This window comes from Typopeltis vanoorti, chromosome 21 (assembly GCF_054136105.1).
Source record: "Typopeltis vanoorti isolate ZY-2024b chromosome 21, IOZ_Tvanoo_1.0, whole genome shotgun sequence".
Lineage (NCBI taxonomy): Eukaryota > Metazoa > Arthropoda > Arachnida > Uropygi > Thelyphonidae > Typopeltis > Typopeltis vanoorti.
This window is the reverse complement of record NC_143569.1, coordinates 73,214,459-73,241,019: the sequence shown is the minus strand read 5'-3', so window position 1 is coordinate 73,241,019 and position 26,561 is coordinate 73,214,459. Positions and strand designations below refer to the sequence as shown.

At 34.7% G+C, this 26,561-nt stretch overlaps 1 protein-coding gene across 2 annotated transcripts in view; it reads left to right on the top strand.

Annotated features, from left to right (window-relative positions):
* The window catches only part of Wdfy2 (WD repeat and FYVE domain containing 2), a 151,888-nt gene that overhangs the window by 89,120 nt on the left and 36,207 nt on the right, over window positions 1-26,561 (top strand). For both annotated transcript variants that reach the window (XM_090410882.1, XM_090410883.1), the window contains 2 exons: window positions 13,188-13,293; window positions 24,607-24,708. In XM_090410882.1, the coding sequence (XP_090267008.1) occupies window positions 13,188-13,293; window positions 24,607-24,708 (208 nt within the window). The remainder of the gene's footprint in view (window positions 1-13,187; window positions 13,294-24,606; window positions 24,709-26,561) is intronic.

Below are 26,561 nucleotides of genomic sequence, written 5' to 3'. Positions count from 1 at the left end.
GTAATGAGACTTAAGTATGCCAAGGAAAGTGAGCCTAAAGTCCTAAATAGTGCCCTTTAGATGGCTAAAATGGGTGTTGTTGAGCTGAAGTTTGAAGGATGAGAGCTTCCCAGATTTGAGGCAGTTTCATGCAACCAAATTTGTTGATGTTTAAGTAGTTTCTTAATGCTGAGGCATATTCAAGAAATAGTCTCTCATATTTATTTTTACTGTTGCAGAGTAGAGTCCTTCTTCTAGCATATTCTGTGGCCAAAGCATAGTCAGCAAGTCATGGTCGCTGTAGTAGTAGTGTAACAGATATATTTAGCCTACTGCGTTAACAGTAAAATGGGCTATACTGAAGAGCTCAGTGACTTGATGTGGCACTATCATAGGATTTCACCTTTACAACAACTCATTTCGGCGGGATGGGAGAGGTTTGCTTTGTTGCAGTTTCCTCAAGCAACTGTGATATTGTGAAGTGGAAATGCTTAGGACCAACTTCAACACAATCTCAACCTGGTGGGCCACATAATATCACAGTCTGACTCCTGAGTGCTGAAGCATGGGGCATAAAAAATCACCTGTCCTCAGTTGAGATGCTTGCTACTGAGTTTCAAAAAGCCTCTGCAAATAGTGCAAGCGGCACATTCATTAGAGCTGAAAGACATAAGTTTTTCCATGGCTTGCACAGCTGTACATAGGGCTAACATTAGCAAGGACAATCAGGTGGAGTGGTGTAAAGCTAAGCTTGTTACCATTGGACTGTGGAGCAGTAGAAATGCATTCTCTGGAACAATGAATCATGCTTCACCTGTTGGGCAGTCCAAAAGATGAGTTTGGCAGATGCCAGGAGAATGCTACTTGCCTGAATATGTTGTGCCAAATGTGAAATTTGGTGGAGGAGGCATCATAGTCTTGGGCTTTTTTTTCATGGGTTCAGGCTGGGCTCCCTAATTCCAGCAATGGAATCCTACACTGAAGCCTATGTCATTCTAGACAATTCTTTGCTTCTGGTTCTATAGCAGCAGTTCAATGAAGACCCTTTTTGTATTGAAATGATAATACTCCCATCCACAAAGCAAGGTCTGTGCAGGAATGGTTTGATGAGATGTGTGTGTGTGTGTGTGTGTGTAGAACTTGGCCTGCACAGAGCTCTGATCTCAACCCCTACTTGAACTCCTGTGTAATGATTTGGAATGCTGATTGCAAGTGGGCCATCATCATTGACCTCCCTCATTACTGCTCTTCTGGAAGAATGGAAGGGAATTACCACAACAAGATACCATAATCTAGTGGAAACCTAGATTTAAAGGCTGTTTTAGCAGTAAAGTGTGAACCAATTCCATATTAATGTTCACTCTATTTTGAGTGAGAGTTGGGATGAGAAGGTGTCACATAGTGTATGGTGACTTTAAAAAGAATTTTAAGGAAACAGCTAAGATGAACTGTTTGCCTTTCATATATAGGTTTCATGGAAATATAAATTTCCATGAAAATTATTTGATGAGCACCTCTGTCGCCCTATTGATAGATCTGGGTGTGATTCCTTCATAATATGAAAGATGCATTCTATAATAACAGCTTTTCAACTAAAAGTGAAAGCTGGTCTTAATATGGAAATGGCATAATTATTCTTCAAAAAATCACAGGTTTTTCAGTCCACGAAGCAGACATGCACTAGATGAAGAACACTTGCAATTAATGCATATTGTACTAGCTTTTTGTGGTCTTGGTTCCCTCAGCCATATTTTCAGCTAATATTAGTACCCTAATAGAGTGAATATATGTTCATACCTTTTTCTTTTGGTTCTTATTACTAGTCAGAGTATCACTAAATTTTTTTAATGTAGTGATACTCGAGGGAATTGACCTGCTGTGGGACCTGTTCATAAAAGCTTGCCAAAAGAAAAATATACCTAAAGAGTGGAGGGAAAGTACTCTTGTCCCCATCTACAAGGGTAAAAGGGGATGCACAAGACTGTAAAAATTACAGAGGAATAAAGTTGATGTTCCACACAATGAAAATCCTAGAAAGGGTTCTTGATGGAAGATTGAGGAAGGAGGTGGAGATTGCAAAGGAGCAATTTGGCTTCATGCTTGGCGATGACAGATGCTATCTTTGGGTTACTGCAGATGATGGAAAAGTTTCAAGAGAAACAACGGGAGCTACATCTGGTGTTTATTGATCTGGAGAAAGTGTACGATAGAGTGCCAAGGCAAGAAGTCTGGAGGTGTCTGAGGTACCAGAGAAATATGTCATGTTGGTACAGGAGATGTACAGAAATGTGAAGACAAGAGTTCAGACCTGCCTGGGAGAGAGAAAGTTTTCATGTGACAGTTAGCTTGCATCAAGGGTCAGCATTAAGTATATTCCTGTTTAAGTACATTCATATTGTGATGGAGGTGGTGACGGAGGAGGTGAGAGAAGACACATCTTGGACAATGTTGTATGAGTATGACATCGTGCTGTGTGCAGATTCAAGAGAAGAAGTGGCAGTTAAACTGGAAAGATGGAGGAAAGTACTGGTATGAGACTGAGCAGAAGTAAGACAGAGTATATGTGTTGCAAAGTGGATGGCAGCCAGGAGACAGATCCGGAAGGAAATGTTATCAGGAAGGTTAGGGACTTTAGATACTTAGGTTCAACAGTGAAAGAGAATGGAGAGGCTGGGAAGAAAGTGGGATGCAGGATGGAGGAACTAGAGAGAGAGAGAGGGGGGGGGGCTGGAGAACTCTGCAATAAAAGGGTGCTGATCAATCTAAAAGGCAAAATCTACAGGACAGTAGTGAGACCAGCTATGACGTATGCTATGGAAATTATGGCTCTGAGGATAAATAACATCAGCAGGATGGAGGTAGCAGAGATGAGAATGCTTAGGCAGATGTGCAATGTGACCAGAAAGGATTGTCTGAGGAATGACTATATAAGGGGAACAGTGGAAGTTATGAACTGAGGAGCGAAGATACAGGAGGCAAGGTTGAGATGGTTTGGTCATGTGATGAGGAGGGAGGATGCGTATGTGGGAAGGAAGGTCATACAGATGGATGTGCAGGGGGAGGAGAAAGCACGGGCGGCCAAAGAAGAGATGGAGGGAGCTGGTGGAGGAGGACTTGAGGATGAAGAACTTGGACATGGTTACAGCCCAAGACAGGAGGATGTGGTGGAGATGCACTGAGAACAGCAACCCTACTTAAGTGGGACAAGCTGCAGAAGAAGTGATACTCGACTAATAAGATTGGTATAATAACTTGATTTGGAATTGCAAGATTATCTTTCCATTGTTAGTAATTTCAAATGAACACTTCTTAGTTTCAATCCACAAAATTATGAAAACAAGAAGCATCTAAGTTCCTTTAAATCATCTCTCAATACATTTCTGGTCCAAAAATTTCCTATTTTCTTATGAACAACCATTTGTTATTTCATTAGTGTCTTGTTTCCTTAAAATTACGTCTTCTGCTTCTATCGTATTGCAACATTAGGGGCCTTGCATTCCCAATATACTCTTATAAATTTATTTTGATTTTCATTGTAATTCCATATGGTTATCACACATGCACTGTTGAAATGACTTGTATTGAGGAATCTCACTATTTTGTATCATTCTTGTGATTATTTTGGTACAGTTTATAAAATGCATATGCATCTGTTATTGTCTACTTTATCTGTTCATATGCAAATTAATTTGTATTCTTGTTAGATGAATTTTGTTGCAATTCAGAATTTGAAATCCTTACAAAAATTTATTAAGCCATTACCATTTTGTTTCATTTGGGCCATTTACAGAGAGGAAACATTTCTAAAATTTTATATATCTCCTGAATGGAAAATTTGACAATTTTTTTATTATTGACCAAAGTAAATCCACTTTGCTCAATGTTCACATTTTCCATAAATCCACTTTGCTCAATTTTCCACAAAAGTGATCAAATAAAAATTTGATCACTTTTGTGGAAAAACTATTCCCGCTGAATGGAATTTAATGAAATTTGGTATTTAAGATCTCTCTTAACATTTGCATAGTTATTTCCATTTATTTCAGTTGAACTGTTGGATTGCAAAATTAAGCAAAGCAAAATTGTCTCCAGCACAACTGTCATTGGTAATGAATATTGTCACAAAGTAAAGAAATGATCATCAAAGCATAATATGAAATTCACTATTTTTATTATTGCCTGTGATCATTTCTTTACTTGTCTCTTGACTTCAGCCATGAATTTAAGAATACTTTCTAAAAACTATTTGGTAGGTACTATTTGAGTAAGTTAGTAAAAAAAAAAAAAAAAAAAAGCAACCTCACTTGCAATCTACATTTATATGGAGTAAACTTAACAGACGATCTTTCCATTTTGATGTTTATTTTCTTGATTTTTAAATTATAAATTTGAGTGTGAATTGGGCTTTGTTTATCCTTTGATTTAGTCTACATGATTTCTGGATTTTAAAATTATCATGCAATAAAAAAACTAAATTTTAAAAGCTGTGGAAATGGAATTAGTAAACATGTGAAATGTGCAACTTCAATCACTGGTTGCATAACTCTTATCGAAATTATAACCTGGCACCAGCTTGATCTTGGCTCTTTCAAGGACAAACCAGTTTGAACCAAAAGATGAAAATCAATTGAAAAAGAATTGCATAATCTCAGCTGAATTCAATATAAGATGCAAGATTTATTAATATCATTATTCATTACATGATTCAATTCCCATGAAGACTGATTGCAGGACTTCATTAATCCATTATTTTTGTTGGATTAATTATTCCAAGAATTTGGAGGACCCATCTTCAACTCATATAGCATCTAGAACAACCCCAAACAGAAGAAAATCTTAATATGAGAGGACTTTAAAAATTGTTTAACACAGTTCTGTTTTTTCTACCAAAGGTCAGGCTAGGATAAATGATTAACAAACATTTAGATTCCTTTTACTTTTGTATAGTTGTCATGTAGCTTGTATCCTGTATATATGTTTTCCTGATGATGACCTTTATACAGAGGTCGAAACGTCGAATGGTACTTTCTTAATGATAAGTAATTATTCTAACGTGTGTGTTGTGTCTCCATAAATTCTTCGCTATGAATGCAGACCACTGTGTAACCCTAAAAGAAAGAATAAACCTATGGTAGTTTGCATGGGATAAGGATTTTTTTTATTAATTTTATATATTTGTTTATTTTTTTTTTTTTTTACATAATCTGAATACCCAGCTCTAGAGACCATTTGTGGAACTTTTCAAACAATTTCAGACTTCTGGTACATGGTCTCCAGTCTGGCAATGAAATTTATCTTCCACCTAAAATGTGACACGGCAGTAAGAGAAAAGCTGTGGAAGACAAAAATTATATGATGTAATAGGGATGTCATATTGAGCAGTAAGTAGTCTATATTTGAGTTGTAAGTCTGTCATTTATTTAAATTATGGCATCACCTGAATCAGAGCTGAGATTACATCTCCAGTTCAAAATGATTTGATATCAGGCCTAATCCCACTTTTCTTTATAATGTGATCCACGTAAATGATGAATAATAGAAGATACAGGAAGATTGTTTGATGTAAAATTGGGTATGAGACAAGGGTGTACATATCTGCACTGTTATTCATCTGTGTGAATCATATCATGAAAGAAAAAGGCATTAAATGTCTTGATATGATATCCAACTTTAAATTCAGGAAGGTCAACACCGAAATAACTTAACTCACAAGACGTTAAATCTTACATCTCATGTTTTTGCAGAAACATTCACTCATGTGGCAGTCCAAACATGTGGTTCATTGTGCATAAATTGGAAGTCACAAATCCAGTTATGCTGTAATTAAGAACTTTATTTAGCCACTACCCACCGATTATTATACAGAACAATGAAATGCACACTCTGTCTGGGTGTTAGATGTGTTATACTTTTAAGTTTCTTAGCTCTTTAATTGTTAGTTTTTAATGTTTTGAGTCTTGATAGATTTTTATACTTGTTTTCTTGTTATTTTACATATTCACCTTGCTAATTGTGTAAGTAAAGGACTTTTCCTTGTATTTTGAAATAATGGAAAAGAATACCTCTGATGGCATTCACTCCTATTCATTGTTTTCATTTACATGTAGCCAGGCATTTTGATTTCTTAATCACTTGTTCCAGAAACTTCTGCCTTTGTCTTCCATGCTGTCTCTTACTCTTCACTTTTCCTTCAAAAATCATTTTCATGAAACTGCTGTGCTGCAGAAGTTGTCCTATCCATTTTCCTCTTGTATTTTCCATTGTCTTAATGATAATTCAATCCTCTTATTCATTGGAGAACTTCCTCATTGGTTACTCTTTTCTGTCCATTCAGTTTTTAGTACTCTTTGTTAACAGTCTTGTTTAGAAAAGGTCCATGTTTCACTTACATCTCATCTTTGTTGAAGCTTACTTTGCCATTGAAATTCTTCATCTTATGTCTCTTTCACTCCTACCATCACCGATAAATATTTAAAACTTGAGACTTGTAGTATTGTTTCACTGTTCAGCAGTGAAATTGAAGCACAGACTAATGGATTTCTACTCGTGACCAGAACATTGGTTTTATTAGTATTACAGTCATATATATGTTCATCTTTTTTTGACTGACTGAAACCGAGAAAATAGATAAGTTAATTTAATGGAGCACACAACATTTTTCATCAAAACGACTTCTTCAGGTGTGGTAACACTTAAAGCAAATTAAAAAAATCCATAAAAATACTGTGCCATTATAATAACAGACTTGTAAACTGAAGTTAAGCTTGAATTGTCGTTATAGTCATTCTGTACTATTGTTGTGCAAATGCGAGCGTGTGAGTTCACGCGTATGCCAGTATCTAATGGCAGAACTATACGAGTCAGGTAGACTATAACTGAGGTTGCTGTTGATGTGTGAAGGGTCTAGGACAGTTTCTTCGGATTCAACTATTCATCGTTCCACTTCATCGTGACAAATGTAAACGTTTGATGTTGCGTTCCAATCTACTCGGTGTTATTTAGTCCAAATTTTAGTTAGTTCCAATCTACTTGATTTAGGAAGATGTGAAGATTCTCTACACCAGGGGTTCCCAACCTTTTTGTTTCCTAGAGCACATTCTAAAATAACACTAGGGCGACGGGCACCAACTATTTTTTCAAGCAAATTTTTTGAATTCTTTTGTTAAATGAATACATACAAAGTTTACATTATAATCAAATGTTTTATTACTTAAAAGTTTACATCATATAAAAATTTAGATATATATGTGAAAGTTAGTGTGATCTTTGGCATTGGATTTCATTGGCCAGTGAAATGAATTGTTGTGTGATGTGCACGTGATTATTTCAAACTATACGCCACATGGTTGGAACAGCAGCGGGCACATACAAATTGGTCGACGGGCACCATGGTGCCAGTGGGCATAGGATTGGGAATGCCTGCTCTACACTATGCTCCCAAATAAGGAATATATCGTCCACATAGCGGAGCCATGTTCTAGGTTTTAATGTTGCTTTAGAAATGGCTTTTTCCTTGAAATCCTCGAAGAAAATGTTGGCCAGTATTGGAGACAGGGGCTACCCATAGCTAGTCCTTTGTTCTGTTTATAAATTTTCTCTTCGAACTAAGCCACTCGAAACAAGCTCATAACCATCTTCAGTTCCCTAGTGTATATAAAATAATATGTGATTGTAGGAGGCCATACTGTGGCCAGACTGAGAAGTCAATCCTCTTACAGCTAGAGGAACATCATAGAGACATTTCATATAATAGAATCAGAGCAAGCACACTCTCAAGTCATGTCTTATTTTCAGTGAACACAAATGATGAAGGCCACCAACACGGAGTAGACTGAAATGCAACATCAAACGTTTATATTTGTCATGATGAAGTGGACGGTACATAGTTGAATCCAAAGAAATTGTCCTAGACCCATAACACATCAACAGCAACCTCAGTTATAGCCTGACTTGCATAGTTCTTCCATTAGATGCTGGTGTTTGCGTGAACTCATACACTCGTATTTGCACAACAATAGAACTACAGAACAGACTATGACAACATTTCAAACTTGACTTTAGTTTACAAGTCTGTTATTATAATGGCACAGTGTTTTTTATGATTTTTTTTAATTTGCTTTAAGTGTTACCACATCTGAAGAAGTTGTTTTGACGAAACGTGTGCTCCATTAAATTACCTTGTTATCTGTTTTCTTGGTTTCAGTCAGTCAAAAAAAGATGAACACATTTAATCACTGAGTCAATGTAATTAATGATCATCATATTCCTTCTGACGAGGATACATTCCAACTTACAAAAGCTTATCAGAAAACCACCAGAAGCATCGGACTATTCATCAACAGGCTCGTCTTTTTAAAACGCTGTAAGTCCTTTTCAATAATTCTGAAATTCCTACAAATCAAGGAAATCGTCACAACGGAAAGGGCACATGGAATTACCAAAAAGTGAAATCAGATCTTCTATCAGAATGAATTGGTGACAAGAAACGGAACTAAGCCTATCTCTTTAGAAAAAAATTCACTTTGGAAAATCGTTTAGCAGCATCTTTAGACCTTGTGTTGTGGAACACCATAAAAGAAATAAGCACATTCTGGGCTTCAAAAACTCAGGAAATCAATAAATCTAAGCTAATTAGAAAATTTCATTTACTTAGATTAACAGAAGATTTGCACCTAATAAGCATCATGAAGGCCTTAAAAAATTAGTAATAAACAAATCATCTTGCACCCTTAGTCTGGAAGAAGAGCATATTCTCTCAAAAGGTCTTAATTTTATTCCTTCACCAAAATCCATCCCTAGAGAATTGCTTCTTACGAAGATAGAAAAAGCTAGCTCACTGCTTCCTACAGCAGACGCAAATTTACTTCGTATAGAGGCAATGTTTGCGATTAACAATGCAAAACCACCAGTCGACAACATTTCTCCTGGTGAAAGACTAGCTATCAAAATACTTAAAAGAAATAGAGATATTATTATCCTCTAAGCAGACAATGGTCGTACTAAATAAAACAGTTTATCATGAAAAAATCCTGATGTTACTAGAATCAGATACCTAATCTGATTCTAGAATATTAGGTAAAAAAAATTCTCGTTGGGTCTCTGACCTAGACAGAGACCCAACGAGAGAGATACATAATCGAACAAACAATCTCCTTAAGATGAAAACGGAACTTCCAAGAAACACGTCTTTTTCTTTGGCCCTTACATTGACTTATTCCAAGATATACGGCCTTCCAAAGGTGCATAAAGCAAATTGTCTGCTCAGGCCAATAATTGATAGTATTGATTCACCAACATATAAATTATCAAAATATCTAGCATCCTCCTTAAAAGGTCTAGTAGGAAAATCTTCCTCTTACATTAAAAATTCAATGGACTTCTCTTCTAAAATCAAAGATATAAAGCTGAAGAATTCCGATATTATGGCAAGCTTTGATGTTGTGGCACTTTTTACAAATGTTCCAATGCAAGATGTTTTCAGCATTTTAAAAAACAAGATCTCTAAAAAAAACTTTTGCTCTCCTCTCGCACTGTATTAGTTCGGGGTATTTTAAGTTCAGAGAGAATCTTCAGTTCCCCAGTGTATATAAAATAATGTGATTGTGGGAGACCATACTATGGCTAGACTGAGAAGTCAATCCTCCTACGGCTAGAGGAACATCTGAGATACATTTCATATAACAAGCGCACTCTCAAGTCACGTCTTATTTTCAGTGAACACAAACAATGAAGGCCAACACGGAGTAGATTGGAACACAACATCAAATGTATATATTTGTCACGATGAAGTGGAACGATGCATAGTTGAATCCAAAGAAATTGTCCTAGACCCGTCTCACATCAACAGCAACCTCAGTTATAGTCTAACTTGCATAGTTCTGCCATTAGATATTGGCATACTCGTGAACTCATATGCTCACATTTGCACAACAATAGAACTACAGAACGGACTATAACGACAATTCAAACTTAACTTCAGTTTACAAGTTTGTTATTATAATGAAACAGTGCTTTTATAGTTTTTTTAATTTGCTTTAAGTGTTACCACACCTGAAGAAGTCGTTTTGACGAAACATGTTGTATGCTCCATTAAATTAACTTATCTATTTTCTCAGTTTCAGTCAGTCAAAAAAAGATGAACATATCTAATCATCGAGTCAATGTAACTAATGATCACATTATATATATATATATATATATATATATATATATATATATATCAGGGGCAAATTCTCCATGCTTGCTGCCCAAGCTCATTACTTGAGAAAGAAGTAATATTTATTTGTTAATAAATGCATGCATTTATAAGCATTCCATTTAGGCTTTTACTTTTGTAGACAGAAGATGTCTTAGGCTTGCGCGGCAATAATTGAGCTTTGCGTTGTGTATCAATGGCCAATGCTTGCTCGTCTCGTGAAAGCTACCTTGGCTTGCTTGGTTGTGGGATCTTCCAGGTTTTTAGCTACAGCCAAGGCGGGTCCAAAAGTCTCTGATGCCCCAAGGCAAAGAAAATTTAGGCACCCCTATACATTGTCTCTATATATTTTTTCCCCGAACTATGTAGCAAAATCTGGTGTCCCGAAGCTTAGCGTCCCTAGGTGATTGCCTAGGTTCGCATAATGATAAAACCAGCCCTGGCTACAGCACTGTGATTTCATGCACGTGCATAGCCATTTCTGCTCCCTCAAGTCGTCTTAAACACAGACCATATGCAGTCAAAGTAGCTCTAGCCAGCGAGCTGAAGCTCGCTGGCTAGAGCTACTTTAATATTAATAAATTAATATTAATATAAATTAATATTAATTAATAAATTAAGTTACAACCAACTTTTTATGACGATTTTATTGACCAGTTCATTAAAAAGAGCGGTAGTGTAGAATTTGTATTCAAGTAGCTAAATTGAAAAAGATAGAATATCATTTGTAAAATAAATGTTGTATTTGTATGATTAAATGTACATAAATTTCTAAATATATAGTTTTAATTGATCAGTAATTCATTATTCCACTAATCAGACTTCAGTCGCACCTCTCACTCCCTGAATGATAACAAGAACAAGCGTTAAATTTAAGACCAGCATTCGCCCCTGACACACACACACAAACACACACACATACATACATACATACATACATACATAGAAAGTATTTTACCCTGGGTATAATAAATGTTAAAGATACCAAGCTATTTTAAACCTGGTTTTTACTCCATTTCTCAAGTAAGCGAACAGACAGACAAGTCAAGTTTGCACCTGCAAGTGTTGCAAGTCTAGCTGATCCTACAGGTAGTGCAATACCAAGGCAACTCATGGTAAAAGTAGAATAAGCTCTGATCACTAATCTTAATATTTACCCTTAATGCAAAGCACATCTCCTAGAGGAGATGTATGATGTTTTGTATTAAAGGGCCACTACCCAGACCGGTTTCGACCTTTATTGAGGTCTCATCAGTCGGAGCCAGGCTAGAAATACCGATATTTTAGTAATACAGAGCTTATAAGTATTTTACCAGAACAAGTTACTATAAGGTGTTTTAACCTTATTAAATAAAAATCTCAGGAGGAGATATAAATGTAGAAAGTATTTTACCTTGGGTATAATAAATGTTTAAGATACCAAGCTATTTTAAACCTGGTTTTACTCCATTTCCCAAGTAAGTAAACAGACAAGTCGAGTTTGTGCCTGCCATCTCCTCTAGGAGATGTGCTTTGCATTAAGGGTAAATATTAAGATTAGTGATCAGAGCTTATTCTACTTTTACCATGAGTTGCCTTGGTCTTGCACTACCTGTATGATCAGCTAGACTTGCAACACTTGCAGGTGCAAACTTGACTTGTTTTGTCTGTTTGCTTATTTGGGAAATGGAGTAAAACCAGGTTTAAAATAGCTTGGTATCTTTAACACACACACACACACACACACACATATATATATATATATATATATATATAAGGTCATATATAAACCTCCTGTCTCCAGTCTGCATTAGCTCTTTCCATACTTATGAATAATTTACTCGGTTTGCTTGGTCAAATGCCTTCTCCAAATCCACAAAAATGATATGTGTGATCTCCTACCTGCATTCCCTTTTCTGTGATTTTTCTTAAGGCAAGGATTGCTTCTCTTGTCTTATATATTTTTCCTAAATCCAAACAGTCTTCAATTAAATTCTCCTCTGTTTTATTTCTTTTTCTGTTTTGTATTATTTTGAGAATGATTTTTGAATCATATGACAAAAAGTTAACTATACAATAATGTTTACAACCTGTAGCATTTGCTTTCTCTGGTATAAGAATTATGCTCTGTTCAATCTCTCATTGTTTCTTCTTTTCTGTAAATTTCATCATTATCAAATTCTTGACATATATCCTCAAAGAGGGTGTACAGGATATTATTATAGTACTACATGAAGAACTTACATCATTACCAACTTGTCATCAACAATTTTCCTCCAAATTGATCTGTTATCTCAAGACACCAACATTATCAGATCTTATAATTCTGTCTTCTAATCCACCTATATATATTGGTCTTCCTCTGGGTCTTTTTCCTGCCAACCTGACAAAGAACACTTGTTTTACTAATCTTTTCTCTCCCATTCTGTTTAAGGATCATACCACCTGAGATTAACTCTGCTAAGACATTCCTTCATGCTAACAATGTCAAGTTCTTTCCTAATATTCTCGTTTTTAATATGATGTTGGCCCCCCCCAATGATTAAATCCTGATTGCACCACTGTTGGAGATCATCCTATTTAGCAGCATGATTAGTAGTGCCTAATGACACAAAAGAGAGATTGACCGTAGAAGATTGTGTCCCCATGAGGAAGTCCACTGTGAATTTGCGATGTTTGTTATTAATATCACATTGTAATTAAAAACAATCTAAGAACATCGTAGAATAAACAGTTTGAAAATAATCAGGATTGAACTAATTACAAAAATTCACTCTGACTCACTTGTAGTTTTAAGTATGCAGCAAATAGCTTCAGCTTTCTGCACAATTCTGAGAATCACTTAAGTGTGATCAAAGAGTTATGTACCAGAATGAAGTACCTGATTTGTTTTTTCAAAGGAAATTGTAACTGAGATGATTGGGGTAAATTTTAAAAACCTAATCGAGGAAAGAGTAAATTTTTCACTATACCTTAAAACGCGTATCAGAATGATTTTAGGTGTGTTAATTTTCTCTACTTATTCTGATTACAGTAACAAAGTGACAGCTCTCTGTTTTGCAAATACCACCAAACATTTAATATCTGGAAGTGAAGATAGTACAATGGTTATCTGGAATATGCAAATCAACCGTCGAGAAGTAAGTTGTTAATATATTCAAGAAATTTCCTAATTTCCAAACTTCTTTTTATATACGATATTTTATATATGTGACTTTTTTGATAGGGATTGCTTAGGGTGCAAAGCCAGATAACTGAGAGAAGACATCCAAATAGCCTATGGAGAATATAGAGAACTGATATGGCTTTTGAGCCAAAGTCCATTCCTCACTTTCTTGTGATGGCACTGTTACTTCTACTTTAATGTTGATCTGTTAATGTAATAAATTGCATTCTGTATTGGTGTGAAGCTAAATATACGAGGATGGTCTGAAAAGTTCTCGGCCTAACAATGAAAAAACGAATTTATAATTTCAAAATTATTTTTATTTTTCAACATAATCCCCTTAAGACTAATACATTTATTCCAGTGATGCTCCAGCACCATTATCCCATCCCTGTAGTGGTTCTCAGTAAAATCTGCAAAATACCCCTCTACAGCTGCTATCACCTCTTGATTCAAAGAAAAATGCTGACCAGCGAGGAAGAGTTTTAGTTTTGGGATGAGATAGAAGTCAGAGGGAACCAAATCTGGGTGGCTGTTCCAACAGTTCATAGTGCAGATCCTTCAATTTTCCCATTGCTAAAACACTTTTGTGGGCAGGCGCATTGTCCTGACGAAAGATGATTTTTTTCCTTCTGCAAACCAGGTCTTTTCTCACAAATTTTTTTGTCTAGTCTGGTTAAAAGATCAGAATAATATTCCCCAGTTATTGTTTTACCCATTTCAAGATAATAGTAAACAAAATGCCTTTAGTATCCAAAAACACTGATGCCATGACTTTTCCTGCTGATGGAACTGACTTTGTCTTCTTTGGTGCTGAACAACCAGCTTCTGTCCACTGTTTTGACTGCTGTTTGGATTCTGTTGTGTAATGATGATTCCCATCTCGTGCAAAGCTTTTTCATATGCAATTCTTCATGCAAAATATATATCCTACATGTTCTTTAGAAATGCAATTTAGTCTCAGGAATTTCACTCACTTGCCAGTCATCCAATATCATATCGAGCACTTGATCAATGATTTCTGGTGGTGTTACTTTTTGGACGTCCTTCACATGGTTCATCTTCAAGGCTGGTATGGCCACATTTAAACTCGGCAGCCCATTTCTTAATTGTTGAAAACAAAGGAGAAGAGTGCCCATAAATTTTGATGAACTTTGAATGAATTTCTTTTGGCATTCTTCTTTTACGAAGTATTTTATAACCGCAAGATACTCAATTTTATCCATTTCAAGGTATACAGACATCACTTTCGCTTCAGACAGCTGTATAAAACAAACTACTTGATAGAATGACTTGCAATTTCACATGAATGCTTATGACAGATGTACCAACTTAGATTAAAAAAAAAATCTTGCCGATAATGTTGCCACAATGGTGAGGCTGAGAATTTTTCAGACCACCCTCGTACGTTTTGTTTCAAACATTATAGAAAACCAGGACAAGCATTGAAAAGTTACTGGAACAGCTTCAACAGAAACAAAAATGAATGTAATGAGATATCAACATGGATATCACAATGATGATGATATACTCACCAAAATGGATGAGAAAACCTTTTAAATATGATTTATACAGTTGCCAGAGACCACAGAGTAGATATAATATTTGACATTAAACATGAAGATAAACATGAATGGAAAGTAGTTTTGAGTAGAGTGATGTAAGTAATTTCAAAATGGTAAATTGGATGCTGAGGCTTATACATGTCTTTGATCCCATAGAAGATTCTAGGAGTAAAGAAGAAGAATAATAATTAGAGAAGGCAGGCAGCTGATATAGAGTTTCATTTGATTTTAAAAAAAAAGGTAGAAAATGAATCTCAGATGTACAGTGGATGTAGTTCTGGGAAAATTTAGCGGAAAGGGTTAGTAATGCCAAGTATTTGCTAGATTTCTGCTCATAACATGGATTAATTCAGTGCTAACACCGTGTTCCATCGTGTATGTGTATCAGGGTTGAATATTCTGGGTGTGCGGTGCATATCCATGGAATATCAATATCACTGATATTATATTTTTGCATTTATTCCCTTTAAAGACCCCTAATTGTTTCCTGGCTTTGTGTGATTCCTAAAATTAAACACAATATACTATTGCTTCATGAAGAGGACACTTTCTGATGCTTAAACATTGCATCACATTTGTGTTGATAGCTTGGGTGTGCATTCAAAATACATACACCTTTTAGTTCTTTGATCAGGCATACAGATGATACAGCGAGTCAAATTCTTAGCATTCCAGTGGTTTTAAACTGCCCAGGAAGGCAAGCAGGGTGAGCGTTGAGACAATGACACCAAGAAATTTAGTGGTTGTTGATTGGTTATTGTGTCAACCAATTCAACTGGAACGTTATCATTTGTCATGGGTTGCTGCTTTTGTTTTCTGAGTTTCATCTGTTTGCATGTGTGAAGTGTGAACTGACATTGTAGGCAAGTTTTAATATTTAAAACTTTGGAGCATAGTGTTTGATGATGAATAATGCAATGAAAATGTGGAAAATTATTATTACCTTGTTTTTTGCATTTTGCTTTTAAATTTGTAACACCAGTCATGGCAGGAGCACCATTAGTTGCAAGACAAACTAGCTTTTTTAACGGTATTGAAGTTGAAAGTTTATTTTTCACTTGGTTAGAGTATAATAAAATTAGTTTAATCCTGTATCCAAGTGTGAGCAAACAAAGTTTGTGCCTGAAAGTGTCTTCAGGACTGGGGTAAGGTGGTACAACACCAGGGCAACTCATTGCAAAGGTGGAGCAAGCTACCAACAACTCCTGTCTCGGTATCTCCTATAATGCAAAACACATCTCCTTGCGGATATGTCTAATGTTATGCATTAAGGGAAGGGCCACTACCCAGACTAGTTTAGACCTTTATTGAGGTCTCTTCAATGGGAGCCAGGCCCAAGTGGAGATACCAGGCAGAAGCATTAGCAGGTGATCTCTACCTATAGGAGTTGCCAAATGGTGTGCCACCCTTTTTTAATAAATTACTCTGGATTTAGAGAAAGATGTTGAAAGTTTATTTTTCACTTGGTTAGAGTATAATAAAATTAGTTAGTTGCCCTGATCTGGTGTTGTACCACCTTACCCCAGTCCTGAAGATACTTTCAGGCGCAAACTTTGTTTGCTCACACTTGGATAAAGGATTAAACTAATTTTATTATACTCTAACCAAGTGAAAAATAAACTTTCAACGTCTTTCTCTAAATCCAGAGTAATTTATTAAAAAAGGGTGGCACACCATTTGGCAACTCCTATAGGTAGAGATCACCTGCTAATGCTTCTGCCTGGTATCTCCACTTCGGCCCGGCTCCCACTGAAGAGACCTCAATAAAGGTCGAAACTAGTCTGGGTAGTGGCCCTTCCCTTAATGCATAACATTAGACATATCCGCAAGGAGATGTGTTTTGCATTATAGGAGATACTGAGATAGGAGTGTTGGTAGCTTGCTCCACCTTTGCAACGAGTTGCCCTGGTGTTGTACCACCTTACTCCAGTCCTGAAGACACTTTCAGGCACAAACTTTGTTTGCTCGCACTTGGATAAAGGATTAAACCAATTTTATTATAATTTTATTATATTTTTTAACGGTAAATTGTATTCATTCAAAACTTCCCATAAGGGCATCAAAAATATCAACTCCAGTGGGTTGTATCGTGCATAGGAATAATTTCTAGAAGTTCTTCACTTATTTTTAAGTTCATAATCACATCCATGAATAAAAACAGCCAGCTGAGCAATATCCATACATCTGTACTTTCAATTGCAAGGGAATAGGTGTGAAATGTTGGAATTATTGATTTTAGTTGATTCTGTTGTGTTCCTTTTTCATTAATTACTCTGTTAATTATGCTCTATACATTATGTTCACCCTATGGTGTCACGTGGTACTGTCTAAGCACAAAGGAATTGCCTCGGAGTTGAGCCAAAATCCAAATGCAACAAAGCGTCTGAGCTTCTTCTTCTCTTAAGGTCCTAAGACATTTATTTGTTAACGCTGTTCCACTTAGGACCATTAGTTTAAAAGAGGAAATCTTAAACTAGAAGAGGATACTCAGATATACCTCAACGACTAACAACTTTGCAATCGTGACCATAAATTCACTACTTAAATCTCCTGCCTAGGTTCATATATTTAACAAGTGGTGCATCGGATAGTTCATACAGACAACTGAATTAGAAGAAGCAAAAGGTTTATTTAACATACTAACATTTATACAGTGCATGGAAATTTGGTAAAATTCAATTCAATACTACAAAATATTGTGCAAATATTATCAGCAAATGTGAGCATTAAGTCACGTAACTTATATAGGATTTTCAAATGATATTTGAAGAATCTGTCACATAAATTCTTCAAATTCCTCTCTAATAAAATCTAGTTAACATGCATTAGTTCCTTATAGACATACATCCTTAGTTTAACACTCTTAAATTTACACTCATTTCCTTTCACAGTTTATAATATATTACAGTCCTATTCTATCTCTGGTTAAGTCCTCAGATCCTGAATTACATATCATTCATTCACGTTAATTAACAAGAAAATTTCGCGATACTGTTTTACAGTGGTTCCTGTGCTTGTTCCTTTCTTTACTCATCTCTGGATCCTCGAAATGATTTCTTCTTGCTGGGGAAAGTATCTGGGATTTCTTCATCATGAATAGGCCTACTCGTTTCCAGTAGGTCATGCCCTTTATTTCAGGGAGATACTTGGGGTAAAGTAACTCCTTTGACGTGAAGCATTCTACATAGACTCTGAGCTTTTCTGCAGACTACCTTGTCTTTTCCAGAATAATGTTATTCTCATCGGGTTCTTGATACATAACCCTTCCTATAGATACGTGGCGCTTTCCGTTCTCTTCTGCCGGGAATCGGGGCAGAGATTCCCCTCCCGTTCTGGAACTGTACCTCCACTCGCGAAGTCCACACACACCGAAGAAAAAAACTAAAAAGGCCTCATGTGTCTATGTGTGTGTGTGGGGGGGGGGAGTTCCTAACCCTTTTATCACCTTACCCTATCGGCACCTTCCATAACCTTCTTCTTCTCCCCGATGCATAGACTGCTCAACATGGTGTCTTTTGGCAGCGGTTTTCTTCCTTTTTTGCTTATTCATCGTGTGCACATGATATGCTTGCAGCAAATTCTTTTAATCTTGTGCTTTGGCCTTGGATCAAGCCCTAATTCTCGCTAACAAAATGTGAGTCGTTTAGCCATGCTTTGCCTATCTAAATTTTAGGAATTTTATACTATTTCAATTATACATTAACGTTCTTTTCCTAGAAAATTCACAGCCAAATTCAACTAACTCAAGTATCCTATTTATATAATGGGATAAGAATCTTTTTTTTTTTATACATTTTCACAATTATTTTCTCTTTGCTTAAAATATCCTAATTTTGTTCACATATATAATTCACACACTTTGATGCAAGCAAATTTCTTTTATAGGGTCATTGCTTGTTAAATTATGAAGGAATAAATTCTCTTAAGAACTTTATTAATCACAATTTAACAATTCCTTAAGTTCCCAGGTATATCATCAATTCTTCTAGCAGTGGTATTTCGAGATAATCTTATATTTTTAAATTTCTTTAATTGATCAGGACACAACATTTCAACTGCTTTAATAATGCATTCGCAAATAAATTCCCCTTCAATGAATGGTTTAGACTTGCTTGCAATTAAATGTGATAACAAATAACTGGTTTTTACTGTAGCTCTATTATCTTCAATAGGTTTGGTAAATACACTTTGTTGATTTTGAAGTGTCAGCTTTAATTCTGACAATTTATCTTCATGAAGTTTTGCAACATATTTGTCATAGTTTTCTTTATGATTTGTATCATAATGCCTTTTGATATTATATTCTTTGCAAACCGCAATAGAGTTTCTATATATTAGGCATAATTTTTTTCCTCCCCTTGAATACAATAATATTGTTTACTCCCATTTTTCTTGAAAACTATACTGTTCTTCAATTAATCGTTTTTTACTCATACTGGTTGAAGAATTTGACATTATTTTTATCAATTCATTATTAATTATAAAGAAAACACTACACTTTCTTACAACTTGAAAATTGCTAACAGCTAGCCTCTGATTGCTGTGGCCAGTGGATATAGCTGTGTACGTAGACTTGCTAGTTAAAATTCGGTAAAATTTGATATTTATGCAGTGGTGTAACAAGGTTTTTTGAAATGACAAATGGAATATTATTTCCTTTAGAAATTGCAGAGTAGTTTGGCATATAAAATAATCTTAGTGGAAATGTTAATTTTTTAAAATATGTTTATTTAATTCCGTGTTGTCAAAAGTTAAATAACCTTATTGGTTAGAAAGTTTAGTGGGCCTCATGCAGCCTACAGGCCACGTGTTTGACATGCCTGCCCTAATGGGTACTCACAGGGTGCAGGAACGAGAATTTAGCTGCTGTGCACCTGTAATATTTTAATGAAATGTTATAGCTTTTCACTACTTATATATGGGAAATATGAACTTCAGCATTATCAACCTTGGTATCTCTTCTGGGCTTGACTCCCATTGATGAGACCTCAACAAAAGTTGAAACCAGTCTGGATATTGGCCCTTCCCATAATGAATAGCATTACACACACCTGAAAAGATGTGTGATTTGCATTATGAGATACTAAGGCTATTAATGTAAAGTCATTTGATTCTATATACAAATAGCCTAGTTGTGAAGACATTTCACACACAAACTTCTTTTTACTTACACTCAAAAAAGGATTAAACAAGAATATAATTTTTGACATCTTTAATTTGATGTGTCCCCCGATCTGGCATCGTAGCCCAAATGCATTACTCTTTCTTCTGCCACCTCAGTAGTCTACATCCAAGAATCCAGTTTACAGTGGAAAAGGAAATAGTTTACCCTTCCTAGACACTTGAGTTACACACTTACCTAATGATATCCTCTCCTTCACAGTATACAGAAAACCTATTCACACACAAGTAGATATGTTCACCAACTTTCCCATCAAACCTTCCCTCCCCTCCCCACTTCAACAATATGATATCATTAAAATGCTAACCAATAGAACCTACAATCTTTGTTTTAGTGGAACCTCTCTTTCAACAGAACTCAACCATATACCTTTCTATTCAATGGCTGCAGTTCCTACAGAATTAAAAAGAATAATCAACCCTCCTGTAATTCACGACCACGCTTCAGAATGATTGTAGGAATGCCATCAACATCCTCTACATCTGGGGTACATCCGAAAAAATGCTAGGTCCTTAAAGAAATATAACCTCTGCACAGCTTTTAAGCCCTACTTGAAACTTGTTACCCTTATCTGTTCCACTAAAGGTGAGCTGTCTCCTCCCTCAGTGCCTTGAGTACATGAAGTTCCATGTTCCTGCATGTTGGCATATTTTGGACAGACAGGTAGATCAGCCACCATCTGCATAGATGAACACAAAAAATACATCTGCAATCATGACTGGTCAGTCTGGTTAGACCAGATAATACCAATTTACAACCAAGCCTCTTACAAATGCCCATAGAGGGCTCCCCTCCTAGATAGGACTCTAGTGTTATATCCATGTGTTTCATTTAGTATTGTGTTACCATTATGTGTGTGTTACTTCCTGTTTGTACTCTCTGAAGATATCTCTCTGCCTGAGACAAAATATTGAAGAATTAAAATAATTTTGCAATCTAATCCTTTCCTATGGAATTTGACTGGAACTTTTCATTAGTATGTTATAATGGTTTTATAACAAACTACTTGTTATAATAAAAGTTGACTAATAAAAATAACTCTTCTCCATTTTACACATTAACTGAATTTTTCAGAAACTGAAATTTTATTCTAGTTTTTTTTTTTCAGAAACCTATCATGTGTTATTGAGAATATTCTCAATAAACAAAGAAAAATGTTTTTTTTGGCATGAAATTTTAAACATGTGTGCACAATGATATATATATATATATATATATATATATCCCACCCATGAAAGGTTAGGAACTTTGCTATAAAGATTAAACACCTTTTTTCAAGCCAGCCTTTTCAACTTTTTTTTAAAAAAAAGCAAGATTGTGGCCATCATCATAGTGGACGTGGATTAAAATCATCTTTTACTTGCACTTTCAGAAACATTAATATTTTTGAATGATATAATCATTCAAAATATAAAAGAACTGATTTTTTTTGTAAGAAAAAAAATACAGAATTAAATCAAATTTAACTTATTTTGAATGATGTGCATTTTCTTCCCCTCCTCATTATGAAGTAAAGCTCAGGTGCTGGAACTCAACATTACTTTGTGATATTTACCATATATCTCATTATTTGGCAAGTTCAAATCCTATAATAAACAACTTAATTCCTAGGAAAGAAAATATTCCCTAACACACATTGTTTTTATGATTCATGATTTATTCTCATATGCAAGTATAGTCAACTTTCACTATACTTAGCCAGGCTAAGTATAATTAACATGTTTATAGCTAATTCACTTTCCATAACAAAAAAACCAGAAAGTCCTAGGAAAGTTTCATATAAAGAAAACTGACCATAATTAAGTGAAATGACACTTGGTCAACAAGGATTCTGTAATGAGGATCAAAATAGGTGAATTCTGTATAGTGCATAGAATTTAATAATGAAAATTTTTACCAGCACATCAGCATTTTTGTATGTGTGTTCTGCTCATGAAAGGTTGTACCTTAGTCAACCAGGCTGGTATGTCAAAGTATAAGCTTGCCTGTTTGGTGATAAAAACTAATAATATAAAAGTCGGTTTAAAAAAAAAAAAAAAAATTATTTTTTTAAAATGAATATAAATCAAAATTCAAGTACATACTTGCATAATTTACTATATTTACAATAGTAAAAAAAAAAGTTAAAAATACACTCAAATGTTGTACATATTTAGTTTCCTCTTGTTGCATACCTTGATCTTCTACTTTGAATAAGCCAGAAGTAATCTTCTATCACAAATAAAATAATTGATCAAAGGTTAGAAACTAGAGCTTTTTTTAAAAAAAAAGAAAGTGTCAGAAAAGAACTCGGCATTATTAATATTCAAGAATATTTGTAAGCAAAGTTAATTTGGTATAATAATCCCTTATAGTCACTAAAATGGTATGGTCATTTACATTGGTCATTGAAACTTCAAGCAGTAAAACGTGCTTGAAGTAAAAATCCAGGAAAAATCCAGAAGGCCAAGAAATAGGCAAGTTGGTTAAGTTGAGAAGTTGTTTAGATCGGGATATGAAATTGAATTGGATACTTGATAAAATAGTGCGGTCCGAAGATAGTTGTTGATCTGAAACTAGTCACTGGATTAAAGTGTTAAGCCTGTCCTGTCATGGTACACCCCCCCTGAAAGCTATACACAAGAAAATGCTGTCAGTCAGAATTTGCATTGGTAATTCCCTGCTTTCCTCTAAATCTGATATGATACATGCAGCAGCTAGTCGTTATTCCTTCACAGTTTAATTCAACATCCAAATTGTATTTATTTCCTGTACTGCTATCCTTTGGGAACAATCTCTCTTAGTATACTTTTCTTAGATAACACATATCTTCTTTTAATATTACATGGTGATCAGTATCCATTTTGATAAAATTACAGAGACTTCTACTGTGTTAAGAATAAAAGAACTTTAATTTCTCAATGTTTCAGGTCATCATCTGGAGTGTGTGTGTGTGTGTGTGTGTGTGTGTGTGTGTGTGTGTGTGTGTGGCTTGTCTGTGTATACATGTGAATACTCCAGATGACGACCTTAATATGAAGGGTTGAAACGTTGGAAAATTAAAGTTATTCATAACATGTGGTAGACTCCATTTTATCAAAATGCATAAGAAAAACCTGCAGAACTATACTTTCACCAATCTGTTTTTCCATTCATCCTCAGTATAATGTTCTATAGGTTGGACAGTCCTTTGCATTTGAAATGACTTTAAAAAGAACCTCCGACTTCTTGGAGTCAACAGTGTTTGCCTTTGCTTGATTGGAGCCTAACACTGCATATTTTGGAAGAGTATATATTGCTTTGTCTGTTAACATGATTTCATTTTTTACAATTTATATTCCATATTTAAAGTTACTGTTTATGCAAATCAAACAGCATAAGATAACAAAACTTTATCAAAAGATGTTATGTTTAACAAACAGACATTAAAATGAAAAGCATTAACAAAAGGGATTTCTATAAGAATTTTAAAAAATTTTGCAATGTATACTTTGTGTGTGATTGTTAAAGATCAGTGTATTATTAATCACTATGAGAGAATCAAGACTATGTGTTGGATGTTAGATATATTGAATTTCTGCTGTCCATTGTCTTCATCTTGATGCAGGATAAAGTTGATCCCATCTTCAACTGTGTATTATAGTATTTCCTTTCATGCATTTTATCTGTTGTATTCCTCTTTGGTCATTTAGGTTTCTAATGTCTTTTTCCAATGATAGGGTGAACAGGATTGTTGACAGAGTATCTCCTTGACAAAGTCTAGATTTCAAAAATTTCTCAGCTATAAAAACTCTCGTAGTACTCTTATAGTCCACAAACACTAAATGTCATTCTTTATCAAATTCATATTGTTTTTCTAATGATTGTTGGAGTGTAAAAATATGATAATTTGTTGACTTTTCCTTGCAGAAGTCATCTTGATAATTTGATTATGTTGAAAGCACTTACGTTAATTCATTTCTAGATCAGTATAAACAGTATCTTGTAGCAAGTGACCAACAGGGAGATACTTCTGTAGTTATTGATAATCATGGGATCTCAAAATAGGCACAATATGGCTATATTCCAGTCAACTGGAATATCCTCTTTTCACCATTAGCTTAATAAGTTCATAAATTCAATTGTTAGGAGTGTTCCTCCAAGTTTATTTTCACCAGCTTGTTATTATGCCTTGTTATTTTTTTTAGTACTTTTATAACATTCTCTACTTCAATCATAGATGGTTCCTCAATTGTAGGTTCTTATGATGATTTGTTTATTAGTTTCTCAAAATTCCTTAACAGTTTCTTGAGTAATTAATACATCTCTTTGGGTGTTAGTCAACATTTGAGTTTGTGGTTTATATCCTCTTGATTATTTTACTGCATCTGAAGAACTTCATTTATTTGTATGGTTTCGGTTTCTTCAATTTTTAATTCTTAATATGATGAGTCTTTGGACTGGAAGTGTCACATAATAATAATTAATATACTTCTTGATATTTTTAATATACTTAATTCTTAATTTATTTTATTTTAATTAATTTTTTAAATAGCAGATTGCATTATTATTATTTTAACAGACTCCTGAATGGGCAGATAGTGACTGTTGTCAACGTTGCTCTAAACCATTCTTTTGGAACCTGAAAGCAATGGTGGATCAAAAGACGATTGGTATTCGCCAGGTAAGAAATGAAGACTAAAAATAGTTTAGATCAAAGCTTCTGACTGTAACAGATGCTTTGATAAAATATGCAGATTATTTGTTATATAATTTTAAATATAGGGAATTATTATTGAAATAGAGAATAATGAAGCAATAAAAATCAAATCATTTTTCCATGGAACTTTTGTTTGGATATTCACTCAAATTTTCAAATTGAATACATAAATTTAAAAAAAAAAAAAAAAACCTCAAAGATAAAAGAAAAATAATCTCAATTTATGCTATCATTTTAGTAAATGTTTAGAGCAACTTCATGATATTAATCTGCAGCAGCATATTGTGAACTTACTGTTTGGTAATAGAATCTTAGATTTAATAATTTGGTCTAATAGTGTGATAGGTTTTCCCAGACATCAGAATACTAGAAGAATAGGTTAATACTTAGAAAGCAGTGGGTGGAATTTCACGAAAAATTAGCTTTGAAGATTTGGTAAACAATGCATTAATTCTAAGATATATTGTGAAATCAGTGCAAAATAGATAACATGGAAAGACATCTTGCATAATGTAACGTTTTAAGTTTGTTCCAAGAGGTAAATTTCATGATAAATCTGGAGTTAGATACATAATCATTTTTTCAAGATATATATTGTAAACAAAAACTCTAGTCTACATAGGCATGATGCATCAGCACTATGATAATGCTTTATAATAATCTACCCACAAAAGGTTGTAAACCTAAATAGCATATTAGTATGAGTAAACTCAGAGTTATTTAATGAAGAATCTCTGCTTTAGAGATCAAACACAAAACTTTTTCAACCACTCCATTATATGATTCTTGCTTCTCACTTGAGCATATAACACATTGATATATTTGATATATGAGGGCTTGATACATTGCACTGTCCTTCAGTATTACCTCCACAGTTCTTCCTTGGAGATAGATAAAGATCAATATAAACTGTTTCCTTAGATCACAGAGATCAAGATGATGTTGGTGTGTTTTTTGATTGGAAAGGCATTGTCCATTATGAATTTGTACTAGGAAGTTTTAGTGCATTTGAGAGATGCTGTGCACAGGAAGAGGCCTGAATTGTGGGAAAACCAGACTTGGATGTTGCACTACGACAATGTGCCGGCTCACGCGTCACTCCTCATCTGTTGTTATATGGCAAAACATCAGACATCTGTTGTGCCCCATCCACTCTTTTCTCCCGACTTAGTCCCAGCAGACCTTTTCCTGTTTCCCAAATTTAAAATCACTTTGAAAGGACATTGTTTCCAAACCATAGAGGAGATTCAGGAAAATGCAATAAGAGAACTGCGTGCCATCACAGAAAGTGTGTTCCAGAAAAAATTCCAACAATGCAAGAAATGTTGAGAACAGTGTATCGGCAGTAGAGGGAACCACTTTGAAGGGGGACAGTGCTTAAAATGTTGTAAAATGAACAATAAAGTCTTTATAGCAAAAGTTTGGTCTTTTTTGAACACGTCTTGTATATCTTGTGTTATTATAGTATCAAATAAGGCAACAATTTAAATTATTTTATTTAAAACCCCCCCCATTCCAGAAAAAAAAAAAAATGGTCCATATTGTTCACCAAATGTGAAATTTGCTTACCAGATTTTTATTTACTTTTTTTTTTATTGCTGTTTAGATTAATCACAGTAAATGAAAGACATCTATTGCATCATCCATATCTTCATAAAAATTTAACAAAAATAATTTTCAATTTTTTGTGTTGCTTAATTCTGTTATCTTATGATTTATATACTGGATATTGCTGATCTTCAAATATACCATTTGAATTTCTATTTCCAGTTTCCTTAGAAACTGAACTGAAATTTTTGGATCAGTAATTGTCCCTA